The sequence below is a fragment of the Sebastes fasciatus genome, chromosome 13, assembly GCF_043250625.1.
Source record: "Sebastes fasciatus isolate fSebFas1 chromosome 13, fSebFas1.pri, whole genome shotgun sequence".
Classification (NCBI taxonomy): Eukaryota; Metazoa; Chordata; class Actinopteri; order Perciformes; family Sebastidae; genus Sebastes; species Sebastes fasciatus.
In genome coordinates this window covers 20,072,709-20,091,640 of record NC_133807.1, presented here as the reverse complement: position 1 = coordinate 20,091,640, position 18,932 = coordinate 20,072,709, and the positions used below count along the sequence as shown (strand labels likewise).

Here is an 18,932-nt window from a genome sequence, read left to right as displayed (position 1 = left end):
AATCTACCTCTACTCAGATCAGAAGAAGAAGAAGCAACGGGCGGCCTTCAGCAGCACAAACTAGCTATCAAGTTATTGAAGCTAAAAAGCAGAAACCACGCGCCCTCCTTTTAACGCAACCGACGTAAGGGTTGTTCGGAATAAAGATCCATTCATGTAAGTACGTCCAGCAGGCTTTGTTGTGATAATCTATGTGTATATGTAGCAGGTTTACCTGCAGCTACAACATCTAACTGGTCGCTATTGTCTGCTGTTGAGGAGGAACTAGTTTAACTTGAGGCATGCTGATGCTCTCTGCTTTGTTAGGTTCACTTCCTACAGACTTCCTCTTGAGCTGTCACGAAGGCCAGTATGTCTGGAAACACTGTTTCTGTGTTTCAACGTGTTACGATGGTTTAAAACTATGTGAGCTAACGTTTTGCTAGCTTAGATGATGATTGCTAACTAGGAACTCTCCTCGGCGGGGTATAACACACGTGCGCTAAATGCGATGCTTCCGTTATCGGACGCCTCCTCTTGTCTCACTTCTCACTCATAAAAGAAGGATAAACATGACGTGTTTCTCCACAGTCAGCCCTGGAGCGATTAAAGCTTCTATACTCCAAAAAATGCTCTTAGAATAAAGTTCATATTGGCTTTTGTGTGTCCAAAACAGGCTAAATATAAGATAAGATAAGATAGAACTTTATTAATCCTGAAGGAAATTCTTGTGCCAGAGATTGCTAAAAAAATACAACAAAATTACAATGAATTCAAGTGTGTAAAATAAAAAAAGTACTATTTCTAGCACCAGTGCCTAATAGATTAACAATTAAGTAATATACATTTAGTAGAAATTAGTAAATAAAAAAGTACTATTTCTAGCACTAGTGCCTAATAGAATAACAATTAAGTAATATACATTTAGTTAAATTAAGTTAATAAAAAAGTACTATTTCTAGCAATAGTGCCTAATAGAATAACAATTAAGTAAGATACATTTAGTTAAAATAAGTAAATAAGATAAGTAAAATAAAAAAAGGTAAAGTAAGCAAACAAACAAAGAAAAATAAGTAATATTGCACATGTTGGACAGTGATTATTGCACATGAGAATGTAAAAAGTAGTATTGCACATGATATTGATATTATATTTGTACTCAGTGTCCTGCAGAAGGAGGAAGATGGTGATATTATCATCATCTTCCGGTCTCTTCATATATATTAACATGTTAATAACACGATAAATAAGCAGTAAATGTTATATACTTCAATACAAACTATTTTAGGACATAAAAGGTGATTGTTTATAGTCGTATCTTGTGTAACACTTGTGTTTGTCTGACTTTAAAAAGCTGAAATAGTGCTGTCCGATAATGGACCTCCCTGCGTTCACATGCTATGTTTAAACAGTTTACCCGGGCTAAACGAACACACCCTTTTATCGCCACACAGCTTCAGATGTGTACTTTTCCAGTGTAATGTTGTTCATACTGAGCTGTTTTGTTATAATGTTATAACGTTATCAGCCCGCGAACTAACAAAAAAATGTTGAGCCTCAATTTCCGGAACTACATGTGTGTCGTCACTACTAAATGCGGAAGTGATCCACACATTGAAGCTTCATCAGTACTATAATGAACACTGCACTTGTATGAACTGTCAGCAAACCAGTTAGACAACCTGCTGATTAGGACTCGTAATGCGTAAGGAGTGCTTTTTAAGTCATGCAATTGTTGCTGCCAGTGACTTTAACCAGTTAATTGTGTATATATATCATATCTATTGTAATTTCAGGTGCTGACAGAGGAGTGGGTATTTATACAAACATGTCCGAAGCGTGTCAGGACAGAAGGAGTCGCTGGCAGGAGATTCAGAAAGGCCTACAGTTCATCCAGTAAGTGTCATCATGTGACTGTTCTGATCTCGTGTTTGTGCGACTTTCCTAATGTTGCCATGCCTGCTAGACTTTCTTTGTCATCGTATCCAAAACAAAAGAGATGACAGTAGATTAAGGCTTAATGATCACGCTGTTTAAGGTGGTGCAGCAGCATTACAAATACCTTGGCACGGTACTGGATGACAGGCGAACCTTTGAGACTCAGGTGGACACTGTATGAAAAAAAAGCTCATCAGCAGATGTGTTTTTGCCGTAAACTTTGTAGTTTTAAGGTGGACAAACACTTTAATGAAAATGTTTTATTCTTGTTTTATCGAGTCTGTTTTGATGTTCTCTTTCATCAGCTGGTATGGGTTGCTTACCCTCAAAAAACAGGAACAGGGTCCAGGGTATAGTCAAAGTGTGCAGCAAAATTGCAGGCACCACCCTGAATGACTTGACTCCTCTATTCCAAAGTAGGACCTTGAAGGAGGTTCAGTCAGTCCTAGCTGATCCTAGCCATCCCCTGTCCATTGTGTTCAGGTTGCTCCCGTCAGGCCGCAGATACAGTTTGCCATTGGTTTCCTAAACAATGCCCTGTAATGTTGTATGTTGTAAGCTTTTGTATTTATTGCCTTTAATAGGCTATTTATAGTGTTTATTGTGTTTGTTTGATGACTGTGTGGTACTGCTCACTGTACAACAAATTGCCCCTAGGGGATAATAAAGTTTTCCTTGACCCATCTTGGAAACACTGTAGAGGATAACTAGATGAAGACTCTTACCAAGCTACTTGTCTTCCTGTGCTTACCTGTCCTTTTATTAAATGAAATTGTACGGGTACCTCTCTAACCGCATGATGCAAGAATGGATTAGTCAGCCCTTGCATCATGTATTGTTGTTCAGATCAGCTGAGTAGTAGCGAGAGACAGCTGATTACTGGCTGGCTTCTTACGTTAGTTTTATGTTTTAATGGGGGATATTCTCCTGATCTGAGCTTTGTATTCATTCACGCATCAGGCCGACTCCCAGTGTGTTGTCCACGTATTGTTTTTTTTAGAGCTATGCCAGGCGGCGCCATCTAATCTGACAGGGCCTTTTATTTGTAAAACAAAAGTGATACTTAAAATTACTGCTCCGCATTTCCTCGTCGTACAGTCAGCTTGGAACGTCACTGACGTCATGATGTGCTAAACACTGAGACTGACGCGCAACATGTCTGAGAATCTAAACTCAAACTAAAAGAGGAAAGACGGCAGCTGATTCATAGTAATTATTGCAAAATGTTCCCATCATGACATGATTATGTAGGTCGTTCCAAGTAAAAAAAAAAGTCATCTGCCCAATTTCACAACGCACCAAATTATTAATAACTGTAATATTGACAGTAACTTTCGTTCTGTGTCAGCATGCAGATGTGTATTATACCTTTTTATTAAGTATTCTCCTCATTTGTGGCTTGTTGTTAGTTTGGACACAGCAATCATATAAATAATAGCTGGCTTTTTTTTTCAGTGTTAGAAATAGAAAATAAAATGTAATAATTATAAACATTTTCAATGCTGAGTTTAATCTTTTTTTTTTTTTGAAGAGTGAAAGGTTATGTACAGAATGTTGCTTTTGCTGACTTACCTGCATTCAGCAGTCAATGCCTTCAGCACCTGCACACACAGCAACCTGTCAAACCACTGACACACAAACAAACACACACACCTTCCTGTGTTGACGTCTCTGTCTTAAGTTCAGATCTGCTATTTTAATGAACAGCATGTACTATAGCAACTTAAGTACACTAGATATTAACTGATGAATCACAAAATATAATGACGTTATTATTGCGTCAATTTAAATCCATTGATGATTAAGCAGCTTCACTCAACTGATTGAGATGAATATGAAGAATAAGATGTTTAGGAGGATGACCAAATGATTCATGACATTAGTTGCAGTCCTACTTTGTACTGAATGAAACTTAATGTGCTTACTGAACTTTAATCCAAACTGTTCCTTCTCACTCTTATCTATGTTCTTCTTGTTCTGCTGACACTATTAAGGTTTGTAACGTGAACTTTCTTCTGCTTTCAGGTCAACCCTTCCATTTCCTGGAAGTCAAGACCAGTATGAGGTAAGCTATGTCAATTTTAATGTGGGGTTTTCCCCGCTTCCGTCTTGCATCAACACTTGTATTGTATTGAGTTAAAGAGATAGTTTGGATGTTTTGAAGTGGGGTTGTATGAGGAACTTATCATTAGTCAGTGTATTAACTACAGTAGATGATGGTCAGCATGCCACCAGTTTGGAGAAACAGACAGGAGTTACTGCACGGGAGCAAAGTAATGTACTGCTGTGGACAGGCCCGACAGCAAAACGTATTTTAGCCACTTAATAGAAATTAATCGGTTTAAGTGTACGCTTTATGTAGAATATTTACATTGCTTTAACTTGCTGTCAGACAGCCCTTTCTGACAGGGAACTGAAGGTGTTATGCTCTCTTCAAAGCCACCAGACTCCATTCACAAAAACAGTAGTTTTTACTTCGCAGAATACGGGAGTTGCCGGTCTACCGCTGCCTCGATCGGTTAATTTGTCTGCGCTATTGTGTGATTTTGGTGTTTTTAAAGGGCTGTGAGGTAAAATTACAGTTTTTGTCAATGGAGTCTGGTGGCTTTGAAGAGAGCACAGATGACGGCTTCAGTTCCAGGTTGGAAACGGCTGTCTGACGGCAAGATAAAGCGGTGAAAGTATTCTAAACTGATATGGATTTTTTTAGGTGGGCCTGTATAAGTACCTCATACAACCCCACTTCAAAACACCGAAGCTATTCCTTTCAACTGATTTAGGGATGATAACTTGGTCACACGAAAGGCAGCTGACACATCAGCTGCCCTATGTTTATTTTGTTCTGATTCGGTTCTCTTCATTTTTTCAGGTGTTCATTAAGGATCTCGTGTGGAATCTTTTCGGAGAAGGAAACGACGTGTTCAAAGAAGGAGAATGGACTAAAGCCATTGAGATGTACACCGAAGCCTTGAGTATAGCAGACTATGCCGACTCGGAAGAAATCTGTGTTCCAATAGGTTTAATGGAAAAGCTGTATGCAAATCGAGCTGCTGCGTACCTGAACATTGTTCCGGTAAGTAGACGGTGACCATCACACTGGAGTCTAGTTTCAGTCCCGATCACTTTGAATTCCCCTCTCCCTTTTGAATCTACCAAACAGCTTACATATACAGTTAAATAGTACAAGTTAAAATACTAAAAAGCAGTTTTTGGTCTCATTAAAAACCAAAAAGGGTTTCCCACAGGTTGGATTGCTTGCACTGATTAAACAAATCACCTATACCAAAACACAATTCACAAAATGTCAGAATATAAGTAGGCCTTTAAATGTCACCGCAGTTTCAAAAGACGAGCTCTGTTTTGTACCAAAGAGAAAAGACTTTTTAGAAGGATCCCCTGCTTCTGTCCCTATTAGGCAATGTTTACCATGAACTGGTTTTGTTGGGACATGTCCTCAGCATGGTTTGCTATTCATGTGCATTGTGTACAGTTGAGCTGTCAACTGTCATATTTGTGTTGAATCTCTGCACTTCATCGACCTTCACTCTCTGAATCGGCATCATCCCTGTAGTGTGTATATAAAAAGCTTATATTTGATTGGCTACTTGAATGCCGGTATATTCTATCAATAATATTTAGACAATTATCATAGACTTTTCTCGTGGCAGACATGTTGACCTGTTGAACTTGGGTGTAACTGTCAACCACATAATTTATCAAGATCCACAGCCTGTTTGTATTGCGTACACACACTATTTGTTTTAACTCATTTCAAGCACTTAGCATCATAATAAAACCAAAAAGAGGATCTTTATACCAGCATTAGTTTCAGAATTGCCAACTCTGCCTCATGAAAGCACAGGACAATACTCGAGAGGTTGCGGAGAACTGCGCACATTGACACTCTGTGCACCTTCCAGTTAGACATTCCTAGTTCGCCTGAGGACAGGGAGTATAGTTAGTTCATTAGGCGTAGTGGGGTGGGGCTGACCCTTGTCCTTTTTGTAACAAGATTTCATTTCTTTCACTTTGAATCTACTTTGCATACATCATAGGATGTAAACGAGGGTGTGCTGGTGGTGACATCACTTCCTTCTTCCGGCTGAGTGCGGAGCAGTTTCATTGAACGGGAAACGTGGTGTGGCCTTACCCAACTCTCGGCTATCAAGCTATGGCTTTTATAACAAAAAGTTATTACTGGTGTCTATATTCACCAGTTTATTTACTAGCCTCTTATTACACAGAATTAAGGAGTGTAATCTGAAACCAGTAACCTTAGTTTGACAACATAATGAGATGCTTTGAGGTTGGTGCAATAATTCATGCAAAAAATGGATCAAAAAAATAAATGCATTAATGCGGTAGGAAGTTGATGAATTGAGTATTTTTTATGAATACATCAAATAATGATCCATCTGTAAGGTGTGAGTTGCATGCACAATGAAGTGACTTATAGCGTAATAAAATCCAATATCATGTGATGCAGAGTGACGGCTCACAAGCTCTGCTGGAGCTCTTTTCTCGACAGCACAGGTAATATATAGGCGGTCTGACACCTTTTATCGCCAAGTGTCATGTTAAAAGTGCTGTAAATCACTGAATCAAAGGTGGTGGATAACAGCATACTGTAAAAGGTTCCTCTACAGCTCTCAAGAATAATAAAAATACCCTACCGACGTATATGTTGTAGTAATAAAGTCTGTATTTTGGTGTCAAATGCTGTTCACCAAAAATCTGAATCAGTTGAGAAACTCAGGATCCACTGAGAAAACATCCATTTGGGAAGAATTGATGCTTTCAGAGGAACATTCAGTTCCTCTTTCCTGTCTGTGTTTGTCTGCATTGAATTATGTTACATGACAGTAAAAACACTCTACCGTCTGTAGGGAAACCGCACCCATACCTGACTCAACTCACTGAACACGCAAAGTCCATTTATGATCAAACAGCGGTTGCTTTTGTTCTGTGTTACAGCACGACTGTTAAGTATAGCTTGTCTAACTCCGGGACATGTTTTGTTTCTTAGGGACTGTATGACCAAGCGTTAGAAGACTGTGAAAAGGCTCTCCAGCTGAACGAGGGCAACTACAAAGCTCTGTACAGAAAAGCGAAATCCTTGAAGGAGATGGGGAGACATCAAGAGGCCTACGAGGCTGTTGCCAAATGCTCTCTAGCAGTGCCTCAGGTAAGGTGAAAACACCTGCGCAGTATGTTGATTTATCCAAATGTGCAGGAGAAAACACTCGCGCTTTTATTCTCAGCAAATTTGAGGGAAAATTAAGCAAATTGAAACGCCATCCAGAGCTGCCTGCAGGTATCAGCACACCCAGCGGACTCATGATGCTTCTGGCGTGTTGCCTGACACGCCGTTCATTGTTGTGTGACTGTTAGCGGCACGCGCTCTTTGGTTTTGAATTAAGACATTTCATGCAAAGCTATTGTCTGTAGCAAACACATTTAATTAAAAGGTTTCAGAGATGTGTTTTGCTGTTGTAGTGGCCAATCCGAATTTATTACATTTCTATTCATTTTTGTTCCCCCATCACACTGCATCACTGTCATATACTCCTGTATATGGAGAGGAGTATCAGTCTGGATGTGTTGGGGAACATTTTGAGAAAACATTCAAACGACCTTCAGCTCCAGCATGATAAAATACTGAAGTTTAAAGGCAACCAACAACCGCACTTTAGGGGTGTGTCGCACCCTCGAAGGGTTGCTGAAATACATACAAAATGAGCAGATCAGTCTTGATTCATAAAAGCAAAATAAAATCCTTGCAGATGAAAAAAAATGCTTTTGATAAAATATATCAAAGCATGTCAAAAAATAAAGGTTAATGAAAATTAAGTGATCTCCCAGAGTGTGTTTGTATAACCACCGTCAATTTGTATTGTTTCCTCAGGATACCAGTGTCACACAACTGACTCAGGACCTTGCCAAAATTTTGGGATTGAAAATCCGTAAAGCTTATGTAAGGAGTAAGGTACGTGTGAATGACATAAAATTGACAACCATGTAGAGTGAGTTGGAAGTGTCCTTGGGAGTCCAAATGTTATAGTTAATGTCATAAATTTGACTCAGATTTAGGCCGTTTATAAACATGCAATGAGGGCTGTCCTGCTATATAATGAACATAAAGTCATAATTTAATTCATCTAATTCTGTTTTAACAGCCTGCCTTGAATGTTTTGCGAGGATCAAATTATCAAGATGCATCAGGTGACAAGGTGAGCAACATAACGTCCTGAAATATATGTCTATACTCTCCCAAGAAATACGTCGTTTAATGAATTTCCTCTGCATTTTTTTTTTTTCAGTTTTCCCATGGCTCGTCTTCAGTTGAAGATATAGAAATTGGTAAGTTATTAAACTTGATGCAGCTTTGATTTGTTAATGAAAGAGGGAGGACAAAAGTCACTCATCCAGTTTTTTTCCTTTATGTGTTTTTAGAAGTGCCTCGGCTAACCCAGGATAGCAGCGTTTTGGCTCCATCCCCGGCTCCAATCCAAGCTCCAGTGGCAGCGCACCCACCTCTAAGTGAAGCAGTGGCGGATGAGCTTCCTCTTAGCAACAGTATCTCCTCCGTAACGCCGTCGGAACCGCCGGGCTTCGAGTCCGTTTCCCTGCCCATATCCGTACCCTCGTCGGTCCCCCTTCCCGTGCCCACATTTGTTAACGGGTGCAGAACCAGCAAGCCTTGCACGATGCTCGATAACAGTCAAGATTTTGACGCGGACATCATCGGGGACGACCTGGACGATCTGCTGGACCAGGCTGGCCCCGAATCGGCTCTGGTTAGTAGTGAGCAGAGATGACTTAAAATGTTGACAGCGTGTTGATATCTGAAGCAGAAGTGTGACTCTTGGTGTGTCTCTTCCTTTCAGGTCATCCCCACGATGAAGGGGCCTCTTCCTTTGCCAACCAGTATTGCCTCGAGCAGCTCCATGTCGAGTCCATTCCTGATGCCATCTCACATCAACCCGTTTCTCCACAGCAGCGCCCAGCAGTGCACCGTCACTCTGCCGCCGCTGTATCACAAGTCGGGGTCAAGTACGTATTTTGGTATGGACACATTTGACGCCCTCCCCCCACCACTGGACTCCCTGGATAGTCTCAACATAAACGACTATAAAACAGGTATGCTGCTTTGGTTCAAATAAAAAAAAAATATCAGCTGACCAATACGTAACCTGCTCAATCAATTAATCTTTTTCTACCATCTGTGAAAATTTCAGATTATGCTCAGAGTCCATTCATGCCACAGGTAAATTTTTGTTTATTAATTATTAGGCATTGTCAGTCCTAGGCGTTGTTAGAGGCTTATATTTAATCATCTTTTTTTGTCTGAACAGCTGAACAATAAGGAAGCCCCGATGGGGATGGCTGTGGGTATGCCTGAAGTGAAGGGTCTTCTTCCTGCTGCTGTGGATTTAGCGAAGAACCCGTTAGCTGAAACACATGAATTCAAACAAGCGTGCTCGATCTGCTACGTCAAAACTGGTGAGGAACCGTTTCGTTACAGTCCAGTTGCGTCTTTAAGGATAGGGAAGGACTGTTAAGTCTAATGTGATAATTATTGTATATCCGCAGGGCCCGGTGTGTTGGATTACACACTTCATACAGAAGAGCATAAATGCAAAAAGGACGCTTTACTCGGCAGATTCAAGCACTCGCCGGACAAAACGTGGAAACTCATTCGGCCAAGACCAACAAAAACACAATATGTTGGACCTTATTACATTTGCAAAGGTAACATGTATAAACGTGTGAATTTACCTTGCTCTGAAATTGTTGCATTTGCCTTCATATTATTATTTTCTTCTTTTTTTTAACCTACAAATCCCATTAATGTGATTTTCCTAGAGAAGCTCAAAAATATCATAAAGGGCTTATTTTGTAATACAATATTTCACCATTACTAGTGCGTGTATTTCCCTACCTATTTATTATTACACATAAATATTCCACGTTTTTTAGTGCAGCTGCTGTCACTTTGTTTGCCGTTGTTTGTTGCACACGTCATGTCTGGTTAACAGCTGATGCTAACACGCTACCTGTGTTGTTTCAGAGGTGGCTGTAGGAAAAGAGTGCCTGTACCCCGGCCACTGCACATTTGCATACTGCCAGGAAGAGATTGATGTCTGGACTCTGGAGCGGAAAGGGTTCATCTCCAGAGAGCTGCTCTTCGATCCCTACGGGCCCAACTCCAACGTCAGGTTGACTGTCCCCAAGATCTTACAGGAGCATCATGGGATATTCATGTTTCTCTGTGGAGTGAGTATTTAAATTCCTGTTTTAAAAACTAGTATGACCTCAAGACTGTTGTGGTGGTTTAATCTACAATAACTGCCGTGGTACAGGGCTGCTGGGAGGGGGGGGGGAAAGCTTGTCTCATTAAATGGATATTTACCTCAAATATGCTTCTTACTTTTATACATTTATAAGCATGGATTTCTGCTTTATCCAGGGCAAAATTAAGGCCATGAAATACAAAAATGTTAATGTGATAAAAGTAATGCTGTGCTTCCCATTGGCGCCTCATTAGTTTGTCTGGTGCTCATTAGTAGCTGGCTTACTTGGATCACTTGTTAAGGGACTTTCAGAGTGATGTTTGATCCAGAGAGTGTCGGGCACGTAGCCCTTTTTCTGTCAGTGCTGTAGTAAATCTGCTGTGTTTTTATAGACTAATGACATTTTCCTAATGCATGTTGTTTAATTTGCAGGTGTGCTTTGACCACAAACCCAGAATAATCAGCAAAACCAACAAAGACGACCTTTCACTCTGCTCTCATCCAGTGACAAAGCACGACTTTGAGGATCATAAGTATGTCATTTCACATTTTACAGCCACAATTAGCCGATGACTTTATAGTTGAACTAATTTACCAAAGCAGACGAGACCTTGAGCAAACATGTGAGGGAATAAAAGAGCAGGATTTTAAGCTTGTCCTGTTTGTCTCTCAGGTGCCTGGTCCACATTTTGAAGGAGAATACAGTCCGCTATTCCAAAATCCGACCCCTGAGTCCTCAGTGCCAGCTGGATCTCTGTCGCCACGAAGTCCGCTACGGCTGCGTGCGAGAGGACGACTGCTTCTACGCCCACAGCCTCATCGAGCTGAAGGTCTGGATGATGCAGCACGAGCTCGGTAAGACCGCTGAAATACTCTCCCAAGTGTTGTACTCGGAACACAGTTCTTCTAAAACAACCGTTTGACAATATTTGTCAAATTGAATATAATTTATATCTTTACTCGTTACTTATAGGTATCACTCATGAAAGTATTGTCCTAGAGGCAAAGAAGTTTTGGAATGCAACAGCGTCGTTGCAGGGAACCCAGGTAAGCCCAACATATCTCATGTTTATTGCTTACTAGTGTTTCCTAATTTCTTATCAGACTGAGGTTAATACGGCCTCTTGGTTTTGATTTCAATAATATATATATAAATAAATAAATATATATATAAAAAAATATATATATATATATATATATATATATATATATATATATATAAAATATATTAAAAAAATATATATATATATCAAAAATATATAAAAAAATATATATATCAAAAATATATATATTAAAAAAAAAATATATATATATATATTAAATTCAACATAAATATTTGTTGTTGGTGGTATTTTGTCTTTTTCTAATGCAATTTGTGGAATTGTAACCATATATTAATTTATGCTATTTCCTTGGATTTGATTTGCTTTCGGTTAAAACAAAATCACTCTATTGGTCTATATTTTGGCTAAATCAGGGCTCAACAATGAGGATTGCTCGCTTGCCCAGGGCAAGTAAAAATGTCACGTTGGGCTAGTAAATCTAGCAGTTAAAAAGGAATTATTAAACAGTTTTTTCCGGCTGATGATGGAAGTAGCAAAGGAGTGATGCATCTCGCTTCCTTCTCATCTCTGACAGACAAAGTTTATGAGCTGAAGCGAGTATTTCACTCATCCTATAAACGGGTTGAGTTGGGTGGCGTTAGAAGATGTGGGCAAAACTCCAAATTAATTTACTTAAATAAAGATTAAACACAACTATTAACTTTGGTCTTTGTTGTTATTTGATAACAGCTAATAACCCTCTAAATCTTTTAGTTGCATCACCGTTGATTTGTGTTAATCACAATGATTTTAACCCGTCCTTCAAACTCCCATCAGCAGCTTTCCAACGCACAGAGGAGATTCGGGCCTCCCAACCTGAAGATGATGTTTGTTTGTGGCCAGTGCTGGAGAAATGGCCAACTAAGCGAAGCTGACAAAAACAAGAAGTATTGCTCAGCCAAGGCGAGACACACGTGAGTAATTACAAAGGTCTTGAAAACACACTTGAATTGTGGACAGGAAGTGAGCTGATGAGTGATTGTCTTTCTGTCTCAGGTGGGCAAAAGACAGACGGGTTGTGCTCGTAAGTTCCCATGAAAGGAAAAAGTGGACAACAGTTCGACCACTTCCAACCAAAAAACCCATCCCGTCTCAATTTGAGGTACAAACATTTTTCTGCTCCACGGTCATTCGTTCTTTGTGTTTTGTGATTAAAAACAAAATCTCCTGCAATGCTCACCAAATGTTATTTTTCCTCTCTTAGATTTGCATGCATGTGACAGCTGGCAAGAAGTGTCAGTACATTGGGAATTGCACGTTTGCTCACAGTCTAGAAGAAAGAGACCTTTGGACCTACATGAAGGAAAACAACAGTGAGTAACGTCAAGGAGACGTGGGCTCTCTTACTTGGTCAAATTTAATTAGTATGGGATGCACCGAAATGTAATCGCTCTTTTTATCCCCGCATTTAGTTCCAGATATGGATCAGCTTTATGAGCAGTGGCTGCAGTCTCAGAAGCCTGGCTGGGGGGACGAGACCTCCAATAACTCTGTCAGGGAGAACGGCAAACAGATCCACATGCCGACAGACTACGCTGAGGAAGTGGTGAGTTTAAAAAAAAAAAGCCCAGCAAAATACGACGCACTGCTTTTTGTCTGGTGATGAGGTTTGTGTTTGAACTGGTCAGTGGTTGTTTATTTTATACTGCATCTCTAAGAGCCAAGTTTTAGTCGAACCCTGCAGCTTAAAGGTCCCATATCATGCTCATTTCCAGGTTCATACTATAACATACATAACATGTGTACATGCTTTAATTTAAAAAAAACAAACATTATTTTTCTCGTACTGTCTGTCTGAATATACCTGTATTCACCCTCTGTCTGAAACGCTCCGTTTTAGCACCTGTCTCTTTAAGGTGTGTGCCATTTGTCTGCTCTAAGGGTGTCAAAATTAGGGTGTCAAAATTAGATTTGCACATGTATAACTAAAATTATAATAACACACTTACGCTGAATTCACACCAGGCAGCGGTGAAGTGCTCGCCGCAGTAATCACATTTTTCTGCGGCCAGGAGGCGTATTATTATTCACGCGTTTGAGGCGGGAAGAAATTCTTTGTAACACATGGTCGACATGTCACTGGAGTCACAGGATCTGTTTACTGATTGGCTGCGGGTATTCTCCGGCCGCATATCGTTGCTAAAAGTTCAACTTTGATATTGATATTATCAGTATTATACTATTTGTTGTATTATTTCACAGGTTAGATACAAGTAGGGGGGCTTCAAGGAAAACAAGTTAGGAACCGCTGTTCTAATGAGCCTGCATGTGACATAGGAAGGGGAGCCAAATCTGAATAGCTCGTTGAATCACATGTTTTCTGATCTAAGCAGCCCACAAAAAAACTGTCTGGGTTGTCTTATTTCACAGTTTGTGAGTTGGTAGGAACTCCAGATACCCAAATGTACGAGCACAAGCACTGAAAAAGGGAGTTTTTCATGATATGTCCTCTTTAATTAAGTTAATTTTCCTTTCCTAGTTTGCAGTTTAGGATCTCAAACTGTTATGCTGTCCTGTTATGAGAACAAGAGTCATTAGCGGCGGTGTTGTATTGCTTTCTTTTGGTAGATAATCATTTACTTCTGTGGGTGCAGTAAATGAATGCCTAATGGTTAGACTTTGTGAACATTTTGATAGTCTTGTTTTATTGTAGTTATTTACCCAAACGATTAAAAGAAACGGCGATAACTTTGAATTATTAACCAACAAACGGTAATTGTAATTAATCAGTTGTGTAAATGACATCGCTCCGTGTGTTGTTGTTTTTTCGCAGGCGGGCAATCACTGTTGGCTTTGTGGTAAAAACTGCAACAGTGAGAAGCAGTGGCAGCAGCATATCACTTCAGAAAAACACAAAGACCGAGTCTTCAACTCCGAGGACGATCAGAACTGCTGGCAGTATCGCTTTCCCACCGGCACTTTCAAAGTTTGTGAGAGGTAAGATTATCAGCCTGCAGAACGCCGCGCGTCTCCAGTTACCAGTCTGAGTCCGGTGTTTTTTTTGACGGTTGACCCTGTTGATCTTGTGTTCTGATAGGTTCCTCAAAGGTACGTGCACAGAGGATGACTTGTGTAAGCTGGCACACGGGGAGCAGGAACTAAAAGAGTGGATGGAGCGCAGGGAATTCCTTTTGATGAAACTTGCCAAAGCCAGAAAAGACCATCTTATAGCACCGAATGACAATGACTTTGGAAAATACAGTTTTCTGCTTAAAGACATTATTTAATGATGTGATGAAAAAATATTGAAAACTCTGTTGCGATTAATGCAGTATTCAAACAGTCTTGAGTCAGGCGATCCTTGAGGGCCTCTGAGGTGCACAGGAAGCAGCCTGATCACAGCATGATTTTAAAGCGGGGCGTTCAGGACCGGGCCCTCTGATTGGTGGCTGGTTTACTCTGATCTGAACTACAGTAGTGTTAACCGTTAACAGCAAAATACTGAGTGGGAGAACACTTGAAGCTTTGCTATGCGCCACTATTCAGTAGAACACCTGAAGACGGTGCCGAAAATAGCATGTGTAAACCTCGATCAGAGACGTGTTCAGATACAGTTGACCTTAAAGTAATTTCCTTTTTCAAAAGCAGTTTGTATATGTTAATGACCTTCGATATGTTTTAAGTATGCAATACTTAAAAAGTTGATATTTCTATTATTTTAATCCGTCAGCATAGGTCATTTTCACTTTCCATTTATCATTTAGTATACCAGTGTAACGGGCACCACACCAAATAAAGCTTCTTTTTTTAATCTGCGTTGAAACTGCTGTGTGTTTATTAATTACACATCTGTAACCAGTGGTGGGAAGAAGTATTCAGATCTTGTACACAATAGAAAGTAGTAATACCACACTATACTTATTCAAGTCCTGTATTGAAAACCTTATGTGAAGGTATATAGGTATTTTTAGCAAAGTATTTAATTGACACAGCCGCTTATTGTATGTCATCATTTTCTCACTGATACATTAATGTGTAAGCTTTTAACTATAGTATTTGGTGGAGGTGAAGCACAAGCAATTTTATACCCTGTTTGTAACAGCAATAAATATATTATAAGCTAATTTTGTATGTAACATCTTTAAGTAATTACAGTTGTAATGTAATTGTAGCGAAGTAAAAAGTACTTAATTTCCCTCTAAAATGTAAGTATAAAGTATTAGGCGTACCTCAAAATTGTACTTGAGAAGATATACTTTACGTTCCACCGTCTCTATCACATGCAGAAATTAATTTGGATAACATTTTTTGCTTTATTTGTTTTCTGCAGAAATCAAGTTTAATATTTTGTCCTTGAAAAACAGATTTGAACACTTCATGTCCATCCTGGTGCAGTATGTATAAACATCTGAATTTAGTTTTTAGTAGAGAAAAGGAGGCGGAGTACTTGAAAATCCGTGTTATCTTTATTTAATATTTTTACAACCATCTTATATCAGCTCTGAATGAATGCCGAATTATTACAAAGATGATGCTAGTGGTAAAATCGGACAAGACACTTCGTATAGTAAGTTAACGATTACAAGACGCTTCCAAATCTGGGTGTTATTTTTCTCCCCGAAGCGTTGGCAGATCATTTTTAGAGGTAACATGAGGCCTACAGCTCCACTTCTTCTCTTCGAGACTCTGACCTCCTTGCTGTCGGAGCCCAGTGGGGAAACTAAGCATCACGCTTCACAGCATAAATACTGAATGCACAAACACAAGTCAGTTTTCTCAGTCTTAGTCACTCTTGCATCACACCTCCCGGTCAGAAGCCTGACATCAAGTAGAATCCGCTGTCCAGTCCTTTGAGGTAGTTTTTTTCCATTTGTCAAGAACCACTTCAATGCTGCATATACCCAGCTGGACCCACATGACAGGAGCAGGTCGTCCTGCCATCGGCGAGGCGGCGTTTTCCACCAACAGCTCTGCGTTCAGGCCAGCACCTGCTGCAGCTCCTCCACCTCCAGCTTCCACATCCGTCTGTGCAGCGCGGAGAGCTCAGAGAGGTCTGCCATCTTCACGGCGCGGATGACTGGCTCCGGGGAGACGGCCGTGATGACACCCATCACCATGACATATTTGCCTGTAAAAAAACAGCAGCAGGTGGTCAGCTGTTTAGTGACAATAGATTCATGAAAACGAGGACAGGACTGTGATCTGGGGAGATGTGGCTGTTTTTCAGAGATATTCATGTGCAGTCGTTATTTTGAAGCTTAATGTTCCCATTTTAAACACAATTAACAATTTTCAGGACTAGCTTTGGTAGACTTTTATATACATAAACCAGGAATCGTCTGAATTGAATGATTACAAATAGACTGTGGTCTGATCATTCTCAAAACTATTAATGTACAAACCATGCATAATAGTGGTCTGCCATTAGGTAAAACAAAAGCCCTGCCTTTATATGTCAAACTACAGTGATGCCTATGAATTTGCAGTGTACATACAGTATCTCCATAAGAGTGTTGAAGCCTGAATAGACATTGGCAGACGGCTTAAATGACATTTAAATGGCATTGTTAATGTTATTAGTTTCACCTGTCCTGCTAAAATTTAAAATATCCGCTGTAAGAAAGGACGACAGCCTCATTTATTTACCAATATTGCATTTGTTTTGCTGTTTCTTTTTAGCAATTTAAGTAGGAACTTGAAATATTCCTTGACTCTGGTGATATTTAAACTTTCCAGTTACTAGATATTATATAAAAAGCCTGGAGACAGATTTTTTTTTTTTTTTAATTAAAAAAGGGAAATTTCAGGGTTTTTTTCTACTGAGACCAGATAAATCCAGATTTAGGGTCCAATGTAATCTGGATGGAGAATAAAACAGCAAGATCATTTATCAGATTTATTATTTTCTCACACAAAAAGGTTTCACAAATAAATTGGATACAGAACTGTATGTGGTCTTTACACTTTAACTGGTCCAAGTAGAGCTTTTTTAAAATCTAGACCTGGATTGTTTTATATGGTCTAGACAGAGGGAAAGCAGTTAACTCCCCCATTTGCCTGTTTTCACAAATAGAATAACAGGGTTTAAAATAATCTTAGAGCATCATGGCTGCTTTAACCTGCTTGTAGGCCATGGGGCTAAAAAAGAGCTCCCCATGACACCCCATGTTTTTGACACTTGTCATGTCAGCTGATATTATTGTGCAACTGTTGTGATGAAAATATTTTGAAAGAAATGCCAATTCTCTTGTTCCAGCTTCTTATTTGTGAGGATTTGCTGTTTTTTTCCCATTTTATTTGATTGTAAATTGAATTTATTGGAGGTTTTGACTGTTGGTCAGACAAAACAAAACATTTGAAGATGTGACCTTATTCTGACATTGTATAGACTAAATATAGGTCTCATCCACATGTGTGTTTGTCTGTTTGTTTGAACTGTTTCTCATTGTTTGTTTCATATTGTAATTGTTCCTTGTTTTCATCAATATTTGATGATTCATTTGTGTGTGCAGCACTTTGTAACGGTGTGTTTTAAAGGTGCTATATAAATAAAACTTTACTTACTTACTAAATAATTAATTGATTAATCACGTAAATAGTATTCAAAGTATTCAAATACAGCCGTTTTAATTTAATTGATTTATAAAGAAATCTAGGCCTGGTTTGGTGTAGTTTTTGTAGAAAAATGAAATATATAAAAACCTACAATAGACATCATATGACTTATTGACTAATCCAGAAACCAGCTTAACCTTGGGACAAACATGGTTTCCCTTTGGGAATGTTGTTGACGCCTTGAACAGCGAAGGTCCCCGTCTCATCCATCAGCAGGACGGTGTTCGTGTCCAGCTGGACCTCCAGGACGGTCCCCTGCATCCACACCAGAGAGACCGGCAGAGAGCGACCCCTGCCCGGCCTGATGACCCACCCGTCCCCGCTGTCTGCAGTCCCCCGGCTCTCTGCCGTCCTCAGCTGGCCGGACAACACTTTCACCGGCGGCGGGCGTTTCCTCTCTGCGGTTGTTTTCTCTGTGTTGTTCATTACCGACTGCTACTGTCGTTTTAACGTCGGTCCAAGGCTGGAGAAGTTTGCATTACCCGCTTCCCGCCGCGCAATAGTTTGATACCGGAAATTGTGGGCATGTTTTCCCGGAAACAATAACGTCAGTTCCGGTCTGGAATCCTTCAGAGTAAAAGCGTAATGTCTTTTTTTTTTTACATTTATCCTTTGATATTGCAATATATTGTTATTAATTGTTTTTATTTGTTTGTTTGTTTTATTGACACAACAAACATTAATTACTTCTTTATTGTTTCGAACATTTACGTGCATGTTTTTTTTATATTTATATATTGTAATTTGCTTAATGAATTGTATATATGTATGTATATGTTTTTGTTTTTATTTTGTTCTTTTTTATTTTTATTTTGTTCTTTTTTATTTTTATTTATTATTGAATTGACACTTTGGCAATATTGTTCACCTGACAGTCATGCCAATAAAGCAAATTGAATTGAATTGAATTGAAAAATTGAAAAGCGTCACCTCAGTTGACCATTAACCATTGCACAAGAGATACCCACTGTACAATTCCTTTTTGTGAATAACACAGGAGTATTTTTGGATAAGTTGTGCATTAAGAATCACACAGTTTTAATGTTAGGAAAATCAGGCTTAT

General features: G+C 39.4%; 2 protein-coding genes across 3 annotated transcripts; one reads left to right on the top strand and one right to left on the bottom strand.

The window, feature by feature from the left end:
* Positions 1–15,067, top strand: zc3h7a (zinc finger CCCH-type containing 7A). 2 transcript variants are annotated; one of them, XM_074656041.1, is made up of 23 exons: positions 1–156; positions 1,776–1,875; positions 3,943–3,982; positions 4,787–4,990; positions 6,944–7,102; positions 7,823–7,903; positions 8,094–8,147; positions 8,238–8,277; positions 8,371–8,714; positions 8,805–9,057; positions 9,156–9,184; positions 9,273–9,420; positions 9,511–9,669; positions 9,989–10,194; positions 10,644–10,744; positions 10,885–11,066; positions 11,185–11,258; positions 12,095–12,228; positions 12,311–12,416; positions 12,519–12,627; positions 12,727–12,860; positions 14,088–14,251; positions 14,352–15,067. In XM_074656041.1, exons 2-23 carry the CDS (start codon positions 1,808–1,810, stop codon positions 14,539–14,541), a joined length of 2,979 nt encoding a protein of 992 aa, XP_074512142.1. In that variant the 5' UTR covers positions 1–156; positions 1,776–1,807; the 3' UTR covers positions 14,542–15,067. The 2 variants fall into 2 exon arrangements, with proteins under 2 accessions (XP_074512142.1, XP_074512141.1); XM_074656040.1 differs by having other exon boundaries at positions 12,092–12,228.
* Positions 15,068–16,091: 1,024 nt separating this feature from the next.
* rmi2 (RecQ mediated genome instability 2) lies at positions 16,092–18,413 on the bottom strand. Its single transcript, XM_074656030.1, has 2 exons — positions 18,007–18,413; positions 16,092–16,382 (listed from the first exon to the last, which is right to left on the bottom strand). The coding sequence occupies exons 1-2, from the start codon at positions 18,293–18,295 to the stop codon at positions 16,231–16,233; spliced, it is 441 nt and encodes a 146-aa protein (XP_074512131.1). The 5' UTR covers positions 18,296–18,413; the 3' UTR covers positions 16,092–16,230.
* Positions 18,414–18,932: the final 519 nt, after the last annotated feature.

Bases quoted from the DNA above. Each gene is read 5' to 3' on its own strand.
- zc3h7a (XM_074656040.1), top strand. From the start codon at position 1,808: ATGTCCGAAGCGTGTCAGGACAGAAGGAGTCGCTGGCAGGAGATTCAG. The intron at 12,628-12,726 runs GTGAGTAACGTC...CCCCGCATTTAG, and splicing joins CTACATGAAGGAAAACAACA to TTCCAGATATGGATCAGCTT. The intron at 14,252-14,351 runs GTAAGATTATCA...GTGTTCTGATAG, and splicing joins ACTTTCAAAGTTTGTGAGAG to GTTCCTCAAAGGTACGTGCA.
- rmi2 (XM_074656030.1), bottom strand. From the start codon at position 18,295: ATGAACAACACAGAGAAAACAACCGCAGAGAGGAAACGCCCGCCGCCG. The intron at 16,383-18,006 runs GTTAAGCTGGTT...GTTTTTTTACAG, and splicing joins GAAACCATGTTTGTCCCAAG to GCAAATATGTCATGGTGATG.